This window comes from Sphaerodactylus townsendi, linkage group LG06 (genome assembly GCF_021028975.2).
Source record: "Sphaerodactylus townsendi isolate TG3544 linkage group LG06, MPM_Stown_v2.3, whole genome shotgun sequence".
NCBI lineage: Eukaryota > Metazoa > Chordata > Lepidosauria > Squamata > Sphaerodactylidae > Sphaerodactylus > Sphaerodactylus townsendi.
In genome coordinates, this window is record NC_059430.1 from 11,556,764 (window position 1) to 11,572,877 (window position 16,114).

Below are 16,114 nucleotides of genomic sequence, written 5' to 3' on the forward strand. Positions count from 1 at the left end.
GGGAAGGGTAAAGTAGCGCTACAATGAATAAACAGAGGCTCATTCCGCACATGCAGAATAATGCACTTTCAAACTGCTTTCAATGCTCTTTGAAGCTGTGCGGAATGGCAAAATCCACTTGCAAACAGTTGTGAAAGTGGTTTGAAAACGCATTATTTTGCGTGTGCGGAAGGGGCCAGAGAGGCAAGAGTCTAGCTGTCTCTGTCTACCACATTCCCTGCAGTGTTAAGTGTTCAGGGTCACTGTGCTAGCTGAAAAAAGTTATGCTACAGCTGACTATAGATAACCAGTGTTTGCCCTATTTCCAGTTCAGGGTCGAGATAAAACAGAAGGCTGAAAAAGATTGATTGTTAATGATATGTATAACATTTATAGACGTGTTTGGGAACCAGTTTGCCAACTCATCTGGGCAGTTTCTCACCAAAGTGGCACCAGACGTTAACTATGCATCTTTATCCCATAAACTGGCGTGACGGGTCGTTTACAGGAAAAGGAATCTGACCTTGAGAAGTCCCTGCTAAAGAGTCACATTCAAATTTGGACAGCAGTTCCACCCACGGGAGAATTTTCTTCAAACAACCCGTAGAGGAAGTTAATCGCGTTTGATAACCGGCTATCCTTTGTAAAAAAACTATTTAAGCAGTCCCAGGGTCAATATGTTATACTTTTTGCGCTCTCCTGGAAGGCAAAATCAACCAACCAGGCATAAACCTTGCAAGAGGTAAAACGCTTTTCTTTTAAAAACTAATTTATGCCTGATCTAACTATTAGAGGGGATGGGTGGGGGAGGGTCAAAAGAAAGAGTTTTTAGAAGCGGAAGCTTGGGGGAAGGAAAGAGGAAATTGTTTTAGCAGAATCCACTATTATTTAGTTAGATTCTGTCAACAAGATATTGTTTTCTTCAGACAAATCTGACGAACGGTTAAGATCTCCAGCCGGGACTGTGACTTCAGATAGGATAGCTGTGTGAATTTGTGGTAGTTAAATGAAACAGAATCTTGTGGCACCTGAAGAGGCTGATTTACCCCAGCTCACAACATTTCATAGTGGAATAAATATTATTCTTTGAAATGCCACTGGACACCTCTGTTTTGTTCCAGATCAGAACACCCTTTGTAACAAACTGGTTTGGTTGCATTTAACCTTATCATATTTTGCAGAATGTTTTACATTGTTTAGAATTGTCCACATTTACTTACTTGATTTTAGTTGTCATTTATCCTGCATCTTTAGCCCCAAATGGGATCCCAAAAGTGGCGGGCATCATTCTCTTCTCCTCTGTTTTATCCTCACAACCCTGTAAGGTAGGCTGTGTGTGACTGGCCCAAAGTTATCCGGCAAGCTTGCGTGCAGGGTGGGGATTCAAACTGGGGTCTCCCAGATCCTACTCCTGTGCTCTCTAACCACTACACCTTACTGGCTCCCATATCACTAATCTCCTGTTCAGAGGGGGCTGCAGTGCACACATGGAGCTCTTTTCCAAAAAGGTGGTAATTTATTCATGGAACTCTATTTCATGGTATAAACCAGTGGTGATGAACCTATGGCACTCGAGATGTTCATGGACTACAATTCCCATCAGCCCCTGCCAGCATGGCTAGGCTGATGGCAATTGTAGTCCATGAACATCTGGAGTGCCATAGGTTCGCCACCATGGGTATAAACCCTCCCCCCCATCTCACCAAAAGAAAAAAAACAAAATTGTAACTTCATTCGCCACATACTGGACCATCTTTGTTTTCGAATGCTCCGTTTGGGTGTTTTTTTTTTCTTTTGGTGAACAGAGTATAGGTGTCTGCATTCAGTAGAAGTGGTATATGTACTTTTTGTGAGGTACATGGCGTTTTCTTGCCCCAAAGGAGCAGGAAAACCTACGCAGGCAGGGAACACTGTAATAATGTAAATGTGCCTTGGGGCATAACATTGTTGAGGGCATGCCAAGAAACCCAGATTTACTTGCAAAATTAAAAAACCAAAAACCTACATTTTGTGCAAACTAAATCCAGATTTGGACCACCACCACCACCCCCGAAAAAATATAGTTTGCCCTCTAAATATTTATTTATTTATTTTATTTATTATTTAAACTTTTATACCGCCCTTTCCCCGGAGGGCTCTGGGCGGTGTACAACAGAAAAGAAAACAATATAAGCAATTAAAACATTTAAAAGCAGCGGCAACCATAAAACATTCCTAGCAGATATAATAAATTACAATAAAATAGATGGCGTTCAGTAGTCTACTATTGGAAAACATCCAATATTCTATTCTAAAAATTCCCTCCCCCCTCCAAAAGGGAGGAATGGCGAGTCTAGGATGACAGTTGGCCCATAGCATGTCAGAGTCGGGCCAGGGATGGGGCACCATCAACAGCCGGTTCCTCCAAAGGCCCGGCGGAACAGCTCAAAAGATCTTACAGGCCCTTCTGAGGAATCCTCACCCAAAGTCCCGCAGGGCCCGGACAGCTGGAGGGAGAGCGTTCCACCAGGCCGGGGCCAGAGCCGTAAAGGCTCTGGCCCGTGTGGAGGCCAGCCGTATCACCAAGGGGCCAGGGACCACCAGTAAATTGGCCTCAACCCGATCGGAGAGGCCGTTAAAGGCGGTATGGGGTGATCGCGGTCACCGAAGATCACGATGGTCCCAGGCGGCGTAGAAGGCCTTAAAGGTCAATACCAGCACCTTTGAAGATGATCCGAATTCCACCAGGAGCCAGTGCAGTTAGCGCGGTATAGGTTGAATATGTAGCCAGGTGGCGCTACCTGCAAAGCGAGCGTATTACGCTGCATGCTGGACCAGCTTCAATCTCGGATCAAGCGCGAAGGGAAGGCCAGCGTAGAAGCGAAGTTACAATGGTCTAATCTGGAGATGACCGCTGTACCGCTGGATCACGGTAGCTAAGATCGCTTGGGAGAGGAAGGAGTGCCAACCGCCCGGGCCTAGACGAAGGTGGAAAAACGCAACCTGGAAAGTTGTATAGACTGGGTCTCCTCATTGACAGAGGCGAATCCAGGTGGGACCCCGAACTGCGGCGGAGGGTCAGTACCAAAGTGGCCCCCCTCCCACACACCAGCGACTGGAAACGCATCCCTCCCCCTCCTCAATGGCCGAGCCAGAGGATCTCCGTCTTCGATGGATCCAGTTTCACGGCCATAACTCTGCCGCTAAACCAACCAGCGACCGCCTCCAAAGCAGTGCTGTAGAACTACAGGGGAGGTGGCGGCTGCTCCCCACCCTCCATCAACAGAGCGAGGCTGTGTGTCATCAGCGTACTGATGACAGACCCTCAGCCGAAGCTTTCCGTACCAGCTGAGCAAGGATTAGCGATATAGATATTAAATAGCTTGGCGGGGATAATAAAAGCCCCTGAGGTACAACCGCATTGCAGGCCCGGGCACTTCTCCGAGGCTTGATCCCCGCACCTCACTTTTGTTGACTCCGGCCCCGGAGAAACGAAAGACAATCCATTGAAGGACAGTGCCTCGCGACTCCAGAGGCAACCAGGCGGTTGGGTCAAAGATCGAAATTGAGTGCGACCACCGTCAAAGCGCTGCAGTGAGATCCTAACAACACCAGCGAAGCGCCGATCCGCCTCGGTCAAGCTGAATCACGGAGTGTGTCTGTGGTGGCGACGAGAACAGTCTCCTCGCCCCATGCCCAGCACGGAAGCCGGACTGGAAGGGGTCAAAAGCCGGCGCGCGTCATCCAGAAAACCTTGAAGCTGCTCCAACACCACTCTCTCCAATTACCTTCCCAGAAACGGTAAAAGATGGCTCGAGAACGGGGCGGTAATTGGCCCGAATCACTTTCGGATCTAATGATGGTCTTTTTTTTTTTTAAAGAGTGGAAGCGGACCACTGCCTCCTTCAACCCACCCGGGAAGGTTCGCTTGCTCCAAGGGAACCATTGATTATACTCACAACAGATGGGGTCATTAGCTCCGCCTCGCAGGTTTCACAAGAAGCCAAGACGGGCACGGATCCAGAGGACAAGTAGTAGGTCTAACAGCAGCTAAGGCTCTGTCGACAGCGGCTTCAGAGAGCAGGGAGAACTGGGCCAAACAAGGGCCTGAAGACGGCAAGGGAGTCTCCAGTTCACTAATTGTAGCTAACGTGGACGAAAGGTCATGGCGGAGCGACGCGATCTTATCCGCAAAGAAATATATTATGCATATTAACTTTTGTGCAAATATGCTTATTCTACATACTTTCATGTATATGTTTTGTGCTGGAACAGATATTTCTGGATGGTGCAGCCTAGCCTGATTTCGGAAGCTAAGCAGGGAAATCCAGGGCAGATTACACAGAGACAGTCAATTGCAAACTGCTCTGTTTCTTGCCTTAACAACCTCATGGGGTCACCATAAGTCGATTGCAACATGACCACATCTTACACAGACACACATAAACTATTGTTGGCTAGTACCCACTTCGTCAGAAGAATGACGCGGGTCCTCATGAGACAAAATACATAAGGCTATGATTATGAAAAAGGAAACTGGTCCTTCCATTCATGTGTGATCATTTGCTTATTATAAGCAAAGATGCACAGAGCCCATATTAAGAACATGAGAACATAAGAACAAGCCAGCTGGATCAGACCAGAGTCCATCTAGTCCAGCTCTCTGCTACTCGTAGTGGCCCACCAGGTGCCTCTGGGAGCTCGCATGCAGGATGTGAACGCAATGGCCTTCTGCGGCTGTTGCTCCCGATCACCTGGTCTATTAAGGCATTTGCAATCTCAGATCAAAGAGGAACAAGATTGGTAGCCATAGATTGACTTCTCCTCCATAAATCTGTCCAAGCCCCTTTTAAAGCTATCCAGGTGAGTGGCCATCACCACCTCCTGTGGCAGCCTATTCCAAACACCAATCACACGTTGCGTGAAGAAGTGTTTCCTTTGATTAGTCCTAATTCTTCCCCCCAGCATTTTCAATGAATGCCCCCTGGTTCTAGTATTGTGAGAAAGAGAGAAAAATTTCTCTCTGTCCACATTTTCTACCCGATGCATAATTTTATAGACTTCAATCATATCCCCCCTCAGACGTCTCCTCTCCAATTCTCTCTGTAGCGCCTCTCTCTCTCTCTCTCTCTCTCTCTCTCTCTCTCTCTCTCTCTGTGTGTGTGTGTGTGTGTGTGTGTGTGTGTGTGTGTGTGTGTGTGTGTGTGTGTGTGTTTGTGTGTGTGTGTGTGTGTGTGTGTGTTGGGGTGGAGTGGAGTGGAGTGGAGTGGAGTGGAGTGGGGGTGAGGACGCAGCAACGTCCTAAACAGAGTTATGCCTTCCCAAATCCACTTAAGTCAGCAGGCTTAGAAGGTTATAACTCTGTTTAGGAGTGCACTAATTTTGGCAGATATCTCATTCTGTTCTTTGGAAAAGCCATGACGTATCAAAACTATGACCCTTTGTTTGCATATAAATATCATTTGTTTGGCATTAGAAATCTGCCCATTTCGCCTTCTGAAAAGGTTCGCCCTTAATTAAAGCCTGTGCTTACGAAGATGCACGTTGCTGCGCTTCCGTACCTGCCTGGAATCTTGCCAGGTCTGCATCTCTATGCATCTACTTCCTCGAAGCTTGAACTCAAGTAACTTCTGTCCGGAATTGCTGGGTTCGAGTCCAGTAGCCCCTTGGAGATCAACAAGATTTCCCAGGCATAAACTTCTGAGAGTCAAAGATCCCTTCATCAGGTGTCTGATTCATCCAATAGCCCCTTAGAGATCAACCTGATTTTTGGGGAATGAGCTGACACCCCCGAAATCTGGTTGATCCGCAAGATGCTGCTAGGCCAGAATCTGGCTGTTCTACTGTAGGCCAACAGAGCCAACCTCTGAATCAATTTGTCCAGAGGGATGGCCTTCCTCCCAGAAGCAACCCCACCGCGGAGCATTCCAACATAACAGCAACAGAGACCTCCCAGGTAATTCACATGCAAGCTGCGAGGAACACCTCTGCTCAAATTCCTGAGTGCAGGTGGCTGAAACTAGACATCCCAAAGGTATTGGCAGCAGGCTGCTTTTCTAAGTGAAAAGAGTGTAGTCCTGTGACCAGCTATCTACGTAACCAGTTAATGCCTCTTTTGGTACATGTAACCAGCCTGTTATATGTAACCAGTGTCATCTATACATTATTTCCTTGACGTATACTTTATGGCTTTGCATGCTTTGTGGTGAAGACCGTGATGTAGACCTCTCCTGCCTCAACTGTCCTGTGAGAAAAGAGTTATACTAGATATATCTATATATATATCACAATACTAGAACCAGGGGGCATATGTTGAAAATGCTGGGGGGAAGAATTAGGACTAATCAAAGGAAACACTTCTTCACGCAACGTGTGATTGGTGTTTGGAATATGCTGCCACAGGAGGTGGTGATGGCCACTAACCTGGATAGCTTTAAAAGGGGCTTGGACAGATTTATGGAGGAGAAGTCAATCTATGGCTACCAATCTTGATCCTCTTTGATCTGAGATTGCAAATGCCTTAGCAGACCAGGTGCTCGGGAGCAGCAGCCGCAGAAGGCCATTGCTTTCACATCCTGCATGCGAGCTCCCAAAGGCACCTGGTGGGCCACTGCGAGTAGCAGAGTGCTGGACTAGATGGACTCTGGTCTGATCCAGCTGGCTTGTTCTTATGTTCTTATGTTCTTATGATGGTTATCTTGTTGTGGGAAGAAGATCAGGTGCTATCTATTGCTAACCTTGGGGCAGTCACCTTCCAGATGCTGCCTCTGGGAAGTTGAAAGGGGGGATTCTTGGGGAGATATATGAGCTTTGGAGATGCTAGCTTCGTTAGCACTGGCTTTGCCAAGTACGGTGCTTGAATATCGCATCAATAAATGCTGCTGATTATCTTTGGGAGTTTGTTTATTGGGTAAACTTCCCAAGACCTAACAGGTATTCATGCACTGCATTTTTCCTCCATGGGGAGGGACTGCTTTACTTAAGAGTATGACTTTCACGTCACCAGCGCACATGTGTGCATTTCTTTGCATACGGGTGTGCTGTATCACAGAGAAAAGTCTGTTTCACACTGTGTCTAAGTTAGAAGGGAAAGTTTAGTGTGGTATATTGTCCATGTCCCAGGGTGCGGAACCAATCCTTAAGTGTTTGCATAGCAAGTTCCACCCAAACACTTACTGATTGGTTCCCCACCCTGGGACATGGACAATATACCACACTAAACTTTCCCTTCTCACTTAGACACAGTGTGAAACAGACTTTTCTCTGTGATACATCTCTGAAGATACCAGCCAGAGATGCAGGCGAAACGTTAGGAACAAAATCCACCAGACCACGGCCACACAGCCCAGAAAACCCACTAGAACAAGCACAAGTGGTTTTCGTGATAAGATGTAAGAAAAACAATGCTTGTAACTAAAGCCGGAAAGATAAGAAAAACAAAATGTTGCTAAGATTAATTGTCATGACAGGAGTTAAGAGGGAAAAGTTCTTCAGACTCAGCAACATCTAAAAGTCACCACAGGGCATAAAAATAATTGCAAGTCATGTTCCAAGTGTTTGTGCCAGAAAGTTGAAGATAGCTGTGTTGGCTGATGAAAAACGAAACAAGACAAATCAAGCTGCCTTATACCGAACCACATCGCAGGTTCGATACAATCATGATTGTTTAGCAGGGGTCTCTAAACTATGACCCCACCAGATGTTAATGGACTACAATTCCCATCAGCCCCTGCCAGCATGGCCAATTGGCAGAGCTGATTGGAATCATAATCCATGAACATCTGGAGGGCCATAGTTTGGAAACCCGAGTAGCTCCCCAAGGTCTCAGCTAGGGATTTTTCACATCATGTACTACCTCAGTGGTGGCGAACCTATGGCACGGGTGCCAGAGGTGGCACTCAGAGCCCTCTCTGTGGGAACGCACAAATGGAGTTGCCTCCCCCCCCCCACATCTAGGCTGGCCTGGGCCGCTGGGCTCGATTATTAGCATTAAACCTAAGACCTAATTTTGGGGAAGCAGTGTAGATAACTCTGTTAAGCGCTGTTAAACCCCACTGATTTTCATGCGAAGAACTAAAGCGCGATCCTTTACCTGGGAATAAGCTCGGTTGCTGGCAATGGGGCTTGCTTCTGAGTAAACCCTCCTAGGGTCGTGATTCACCCGTTGGAAGAGTTGCACGGTTGCTTCAAAGCAAAGCCACCAAGCTTACTCCCGAGTAACGCATGCCTTGGAGCCAACTGGTTTTTCTAAACTAAAACCTCAGTATTCAAGTTAAATTGCCGTGTTGGCACTTTGCAATAAATAAATGGGTTTTGGGTTGCAATTTGGGCACTCGGTCTCAAAAAGGTTCGCCATCACTGATCCCTTTTAACTGTGGATCCCTCTTCACATTTAAGGCACCCAGTGGCAAGAGAGGTCTTTTAACCTTCTCCGGAAGCTGCTGGAAGATAAATTGTGCAGCTGGTGACTTTTCCGTTATTAATCAATGCTTATCTTATCTCTGCTTTGCAGTTAATTATTGTATATCCTCCTCCTTCTCTCAACCCCACCCCCCTCTTAGAAAAATTAAGCTCCTGGGGAGAGATAAGCAAAAGGCAGAGAAACAAAACAGAGGCACCAGATGGTGAGGCTCTCCTCCAGATTTCTTGTCCAGATGCATCAGAATCCGCACCAATCGCAACTTTGGCTTTTTGAGCAGTTTGTAGCACATCACCAGACTGTGCCTTTATTACCTTTGTCTTCCACATCCTTCCTGCACCCAAAGGGCTACCTGAATGCTGCCTCCTTCACCAAGCACTGATACACCAGCATAGCATAGTGGTTAAGAATGGCGGACTCGAATTGAGAGAACCGGGTTCGATTCCCCCCTTCTCCACATGAGTGGCGAACTCTTGTCTGGTGAACTGCGGCCCCTTCCGCGCACGCAAAATAATGCGTTTTCAAACCACTTTCTCAACTGTTTGCAAGTGGATTTTGCTACTCCGCACAGCTTCAAAGAGCACTGAAAGCAGTTTGAAAGTGCATTATTCTTCATGTGCGGAATGAGCCTTAGTTTGTTTCCCCACTTCTCAGGAAGAAGGGTGACTTTGGGCTAGTCACAGTTCTCTCCAAACTCTCTCATCCCCACCTACCTTTCAAGGTACCTGTTTTTGGGAAGGGAAGGAGAGTTTACAAGCCATTCTGAACCTCCTTAAAAGTAGAGGAACATGAACTATAAAAACCAACTCTTCTTCTGCTGCTGCTGAGTACATATAATTCCCCACTGATGCTCTGTCATTTGAGATCTCTGGGTACCAGTCACCAAACCTTTTGGCTCCTGGTTACGAATGCTTCCAGCGTGGTAAGAGAATTGGCCTCATGCCAATGACTCCCATATTACAAATCTTATATATGACCTGATAGTTCCTGGTAATGGTTAAGAGCAGGTAAACTCTAATTTGGAGATCTGGGTTTGATTTTCCACTCCTCCTCATGCACAGTGGACTTTAATCTGGAGAACCAGGTTGGATCTACCACTTCTCTACGTGACGCCTTCTCTCCAAACTGTCTCAGCCCCATCTACCTCACAAGGTGTCTGTTGTGGGGAGAGGAAGGGAAGGTGATTGTAAGCCACTTTAAGACTCTTTAAAGCACAGGAAAGCAGGGCATAAAGAAGAAGAAGAAGAGTTTGGATTTATATCCCCCCTTTCCTGCAGGAGACTCAAAGGGGCTTACAATCTCCTTGCCTTCCCCCCTCACAACAAACACCCTGTGAGGTAGGTGGGGCTGAGAAAGCTCCGAGAAGCTGTGACTAGCCCAAGGTCACCCAGCTGGCGTGTGTGGGAGTGTACTCTGAATTCCCCAGATAAGCCTCCACAGCTCAGGCGGCAGAGTGGGGAATCAAACCTGGTTCCTCCAGATTAGATACATGAGCTCTTAACCTCCTACGCCAAATTCTTCTTCTTCTTCTTCTTCTTCTTCTTCTTCTTCTTCTTCTTCTTCTTCTTCTTCTTCTTCTTCTTCTTCTTCTTCTTCTTCTTCTTCTTCTTCTTCTTCTTCTTCTTCTTCTTCTTCTTCTTCTTCTTCTTCTTCTTCTTCTTCTTCTTCTTCTTCTTCTTCTTCTTCTTCTTCTTCTTCTTCTTCTTCTTCTTCCACAAGTACACTGCTATCTCTTGGGGCCAAACTAGACATGATGGGCAGTGGTGGGATCCAAAAATTTTAGTAACAGGTTCCCATGGTGGTGGGATTCAAACTGTGGCGTAGCGCCAATGGGGCTGGTCGGGGCACGACGGGGGCATGGCCAGGCATTCCGGGGGCAGGGCATTCCTGGGCTTGGGCAGGAAACGAATGCACGCAGGCGCAGGCTGCCACGCATGCCAGTGCACCTCCCGCTAGACTGCTTCAAGTTCTGCGCACTACTGCTGAGAGGAGGGGCGTAACTAAGGCAAAAAAATCACATGGCAAAATCACCCATTAGTAACTCCCTCTTGGCACACACAAATAATTAGTAACCTACTCTCGGGAACCTGTGAGAACCTGCTGGATTACCTCTGGTGATGGGGATCCAAAAATCTTAGCAACAGGTCTCACGGTGGTGGATTCAAACTGTATGAGCCAATGGGGCTGGTCGCTTAACGACGGGGCATGGCCAGGCATTCCTGGGGCAGTGGGCATTCCCAAGCTGGGCAGGAAACCACGCACGCGAGGTGCTTAGGCTGCCACGCGATGCCAGTGCACCTCCCCGCTGACTGCTTTCCTGGGCTCCCGCAGACTACTGCTGGTGGAGAGGCAGGAGGGGCTTAACTAAGGCAAAAACCCGCCACAGCTGGCAAAATCAATACCCATTGTAACTCCTCTTGGCAATAATGTACCAAATAATTAGTAACCTACTCTCGGGAACCTGTGAGAACCTGCTGGATCCCACCTCTGGTGATGGGGTCCATGTGATGGCCACAAGGACAATGATATCATTTAAATATGGCCCTGTGAGAGCCACTGTGGTGTAGTGGTGAAGAGTGGTGAACTAGTATCTGCGTGTTCCAGGTTCAAATCCCACTCATGCTATGTAAGCTTTCTGGGTTCACTTGGGCCAGTCACACCCTTCAGCTTAACTTTACCTCACAAGGTTGTTGAGAGGATAAAACGGCAGAAAGGAGAATGATGTTTTCCACTTTGGGTGGGGGGATAAATGACTTAAACAAACAAGTAAATGAAATCACTGTGAGGGCCCACAGTGCAGTTGAATGAGGGTTTTCCCTCAAGTATCTGAAAAGGGGTAGATGACAATCCAAGAGCTCTTCAGTTCACCATGACGTGGGCCCTCATGGCATTTTTAAATGACTCTAAAATGGCAGCATGATTCCTGTGTCTAGTTTTGACTTTGGAAAAAAGAACAAAATTACGAATACTGGTGAGCCTGCATGGTTAAAAACAGGTGGACTCTTATCTGGTGAACTGGATTTGTTCCCCCACTCCTACACATGAAGCCTGCTGGGTGATCTTGGGCGAGTCACAGTTCACAAATATGTTGTGGGGAGAGGAAGGGAAAAGCAGTTTGCAAGCTACCTTGAGACTCCTTACAGGAGAGAAAGGTGGGGTATAAATCCAAATTCCTCTTCTCACTTCTCTCAGGCCAATCGTCTGCCCCCAATACACTACCTGCTATCTCCAGAAGCAATATGCTGTTGAATTTGTGGCCTATTGCCTCTCTCTCAACTTTTGCAGCCGGTGTACGCAATGCTACTGGTTCTGTTCCTCGTCTGTGTGTGGTGGTGCAACATACCAGGGGACGCAGAGGTGGTGAACTCTTTTGAGGAAACGTGCCCCCAGTTTTTCTTCAAGGGAGTCCCTCCGGGAGTCGGACTGCAGCCCAACCGCCCAGCATGGATCTGCCAGCGTTACAAAAACCAGTACCGCTATGCCACACTGTATGACAAAGATCACCGCATCCCTGTCTACTCGGCCTACATCTACAACCCTGGGCAGGCAAAGAGGCCCAAAAATTGGATGGTGGAACCCCAGGTAAGACTGGTGGAAGCGGCCTGAAGCATTAGCACACCTCTAGCTTTCCCCTGCCCTCCTAGGAAAGAGAGAAAACACGGGGCTGTTTGCGTACATGGCTTTGTACGGTCCCTGCCCCGGGCAGTTTACAGTTAGGGTTCACGGTCTTCAGGTGATGATCTCCAGGGATTTGTTCCCTTTGGGGGGAAAAACAGCTGCTTTGGACACACACACACACACACACACACACACACACACACACACACACACACACACACACACACACAGAGCGCCTGGAATTTTGCAACCCAGAGTTGGCAGTCCTAGATCTCATGAAAGTTATATCCCGTAAGGTTGGGTTTGGAAACAAAATCTCTGCTATTTAAAAGTACAGTTCATGATGGGATTTGGCAAGTGCCAGTAACACAATCCAGTAATGAAGGAGTTAATTGTTGCATGCTAATTAGTTAGTGAGGTCAGAAGTCAGTGACCAGGTAATTGATACCTATTGGTTGGGTGGGCTACCTGCAGGTCTGCACGTAGGCTTTAGATATATCTTCTTTGTGTTGCACTCTGCACGTGCTCAGTCAGTTCAGTTCAGTCTATAGCGTAATAGCCATGTAATAGTCTAAGCAGCAAGCTGGCTGTTGGTGCTAGCTAGTAAGAAAGATGTTGATTGTTTTTCTTCCAAGTTTCCCTTCCCTGTAGTAAGTAAACTTTATTTCAATAAAGCAACTGGTCTCTGCCTCATTAACACAACAGTTCAGAATGGTAATTACTGCAGAGTTACGCTTTGCTCAGCTCACTGACTTCAGTGAATTTGGAAAGACATTACTGTGTTTTGGATTACACTGCCTGTGTAGCACAGTGGTCTGAGCTTTGGATTAATACTGGAAATACCGGCCAGAATTAACCGACTGAGTGAATTTAGACCAGTTATATTCTTTCTGTGTGCAGCCGTGAGCAGCAGTGGCGTAGGAGGTTAAGAGCTCGTGTATCTAATCTGGAGGAACCGGGTTTGATTCCCAGCTCTGCCGCCTGAGCTGTGGAGGCTTATCTGGGGAATTCAGATTAGCCTGTGCACTCCCACACACGCCAGCTGGGTGACCTTGGGCTAGTCACAGCTTCTCGGAGCTCTCTCAGCCCCACCTACCTCACAGGGTGTTTGTTGTGAGGGGGGAAGGGTAAGGAGATTGTCAGCCCCTTTGAGTCTCCTGCAGGAGAGAAAGGGGGGATATAAATCCAAACTCCTCCTCTTCTTCTTCTGTACAAAGTTGATAGTGAGCCCAGGACAGATAGAAAATGTAGGTTCCATTTCACCCTGCTCGTTAAATATTTTTGTAATAATTGCTGAATACATACGATTTATGTATCGAACACTTTAATATTTTATTGTGCCACAAAACTGACCTGAAAAAAATATAAGCTGCTTTAAGCTATCTGCATTTATTTATCTGTATTTTATCAGTATTAATATTTTATAATGATGAATCTTCTTTACAGTATTAATATTTTGTGCTAAAGGATCCCCCTTGAGTGCTGTGTGGTTTCGAAGAAGGGTTGCATAGCAGCATGTTCCTGACGCAACATTCTCTCCTGGCGTTTAAATACCATCTGTGGTTGAAAAGCAGAGGATCCTCTGAAGATGCCAGCCACAGATGCAGGCGAAACGTCAGGAGAGAATGCTGCTAGAACACGCCCATACAGCCCGGAAACCACGCAGCACCCAAGTGATTCTGGCCGTGAAAGCCTTCGACAATACAGATCCCCCTTGACTCTCTTTTCAATACCAATTCTTTACCAAAGGGTCCCCTTTTACTTTACCTGAGAGATTAGGCCCCTCAAAATCCCAGGCCAGGCCAACTACCCCGCCCCCCCGCCGCCTTCTGTTCTGGCCTACCTCGCAGGTTGCTGTGAATACAAATGAAACAAACTGTGTATGTGACAGTTATTTTATTTCTTATTTACTTCATTTATACCCTGCCCATCTTCCCAATTGGCATCTAAAGCAGCTTACATCATTCCCCTCCAGATATGTAGCAAGGGAAAACTGTGCCCAGGGCACGTGTGTGCCACATGCCCCTGCCTGCCACGCCACACCCCCACAGCGGCTTGTGCCCGGGGCAAGTGTAACCTCTATCTGTGGGTTCTGTGGGGCAGAACTTGGAATGAGTTTGCAACAACAAATTTTTAAAACAAAATGGTTTATTTTCTTAACATATAACATCAAACATTTAACATCACACTTCAAGGTCCTGTTCAGGTTGCATTTTCAAGTCCTTATATTTACCGTCTACTGATACGGCCAAGTCCAATTCTTCTTTGCAAGTGGGTTGGCTCCTGAAGACTCCAAGGGCTTGATGAACAGGATTCAACATGATGAAGGTTTCCAGGAGAACTCTCACCCATTACAAACATAAAAAACCCTGAAACAATAAACTCCAACATTTACAACATAGCAAAAATAAACAACTATCATCCCAGTAGTTCCCAACAACATTGCAGTTACCTTAACAAGGTGTTAAGGGCTTATACCAATCAAGGTCCGAGTCTGGTAGCCTTGTCTCCTCCAAACTACATGAGCTCTGCAGCCTCTTGCTGCTTTGAGTCTCCACCCCTTTCTGGGTCAACCCATTCTGCGCATGGGGGTTACACAAGACATCCTCCCCCACCTCTGGGCGCTATGCCTCTCCTCCGTTTCATCCGTTCTCCTCTCCTCCGTTCTCCTCTCCTCCATTTCATTCTCACAACAACCCTGTGATGCGGGGCAGATTGAAACCACTGAAGGCAGCGCCTGTAAAGAAGCCTCTCTGTTTCTGGCTGCTCTTTCTCTCCATTATTATTATTATTATTATTATTATTATTATTATTATTATTATTATTATTATTATTATTATTATTATTATTATTATTATTATTATTATTATTATTATTAATTGTATTTATAAACCGCCCTCCCCCGAAGGGCTCAGGGCGGTGAACAAAACATAGAAATAGAGCACACAATAAAATCAGTAATATCAAATTGGATTAAATAAACATTAAGCAGTGGCTCTATCAATGTTAAAATCACCCCATTAAAAGCAGCGATCAGTCAAATATATAGATGGCGTCCTACTAATAGATCCCCAAAAAAGAAAAAGAGGAAGGAGCGGTAGGATCCACAGATGTTAAAGAAAGAAGAAAAAGAGAGGGGGGGGGGCACCATCAGCGGCCGGCCTCCCCAAAGGCCCGGTGGAACAGCTCGGTTTTGCAGGCCCTGCAGAACTTGTTAAGGTCCCGCAGGGCCCGCGTAGCTGGAGACAGAGCGTTCCACCAGGCAGGGGCCAGAGCTGTAAAAGCTCTGGCCCGGGTGGAGGCCAGCCGCATCATTGTTACTTAACTCTCGCTTTTTGTGACTCTCCTGTTATTCAAAGCTTGTCGATGAATTGTTGCCACCCGAAATGTCTTCAGAATCGGCCATCGTGAAAAAATTCCGCAGCACGCAGGCAGAGCTGATGAAAAGTCAGGCCGTCTCGCAAGATTACAAGAACCTGGTCGATTACAACAGGGGCCACATGAACCCCAATAGTCACCAGCCTGACTTGGACGCCAAGAAATCCACCTTCACCTTGACCAACATTGTGCCTCAATATATCAAGCTCAACGGCGGCACCTGGAACCAATACGAGCAATACACGATGTCAAGTAACACCCAAGGGTGCAAAGAGACCTTCGCCATAGTGGGTGCAGTGCCCGGGAACAACTACATAGCCAACCGGCGGGTCAACATACCCAGCTACGTCTGGTCTGCGGCCTGCTGTTTCATAGACAACAACCACCTGAGGTCCTGGGCCGTCATTGCCTCGAATGATGAGAACGTGGCGGAAGATCTCACTTTGGGGGAACTGGAAGAGGTACTTGGTGTCCTATATCATGGCCGCAGCGTCTCCCTGTTTCACAGCGACTGTCCCCGAGAATAAGGCGCCGGCCGTATCCGCCAAGCGGTGACAGCACCAAAATGTACGTTAAACTGATTCGGCAGTCTCCTCTTTCCAAACACGTTTGCTTCAACCATCGCCAGCTGCAGTCAGAAAGCCTGTTGTGACAACTGCAGTGCTTCGTATCCATACTCCAGGTCCGATTGCAATGTTTTTCGTTGCAGTTGAAACAACAGATCAGCATTTCCCACCCCCC

General features: G+C 47.0%; 1 protein-coding gene across 1 annotated transcript; it reads left to right on the plus strand.

Annotated features, from left to right (window-relative positions):
• Positions 1–678: 678 nt before the first annotated feature.
• On the plus strand, positions 679–15,900 carry LOC125435299 (endonuclease domain-containing 1 protein-like). Its single transcript, XM_048501488.1, has 3 exons — positions 679–721; positions 11,663–11,959; positions 15,355–15,900. The coding sequence occupies exons 2-3, from the start codon at positions 11,675–11,677 to the stop codon at positions 15,898–15,900; spliced, it is 831 nt and encodes a 276-aa protein (XP_048357445.1). The 5' UTR covers positions 679–721; positions 11,663–11,674.
• The last annotated feature ends 214 nt before the right edge of the window (positions 15,901–16,114 follow it).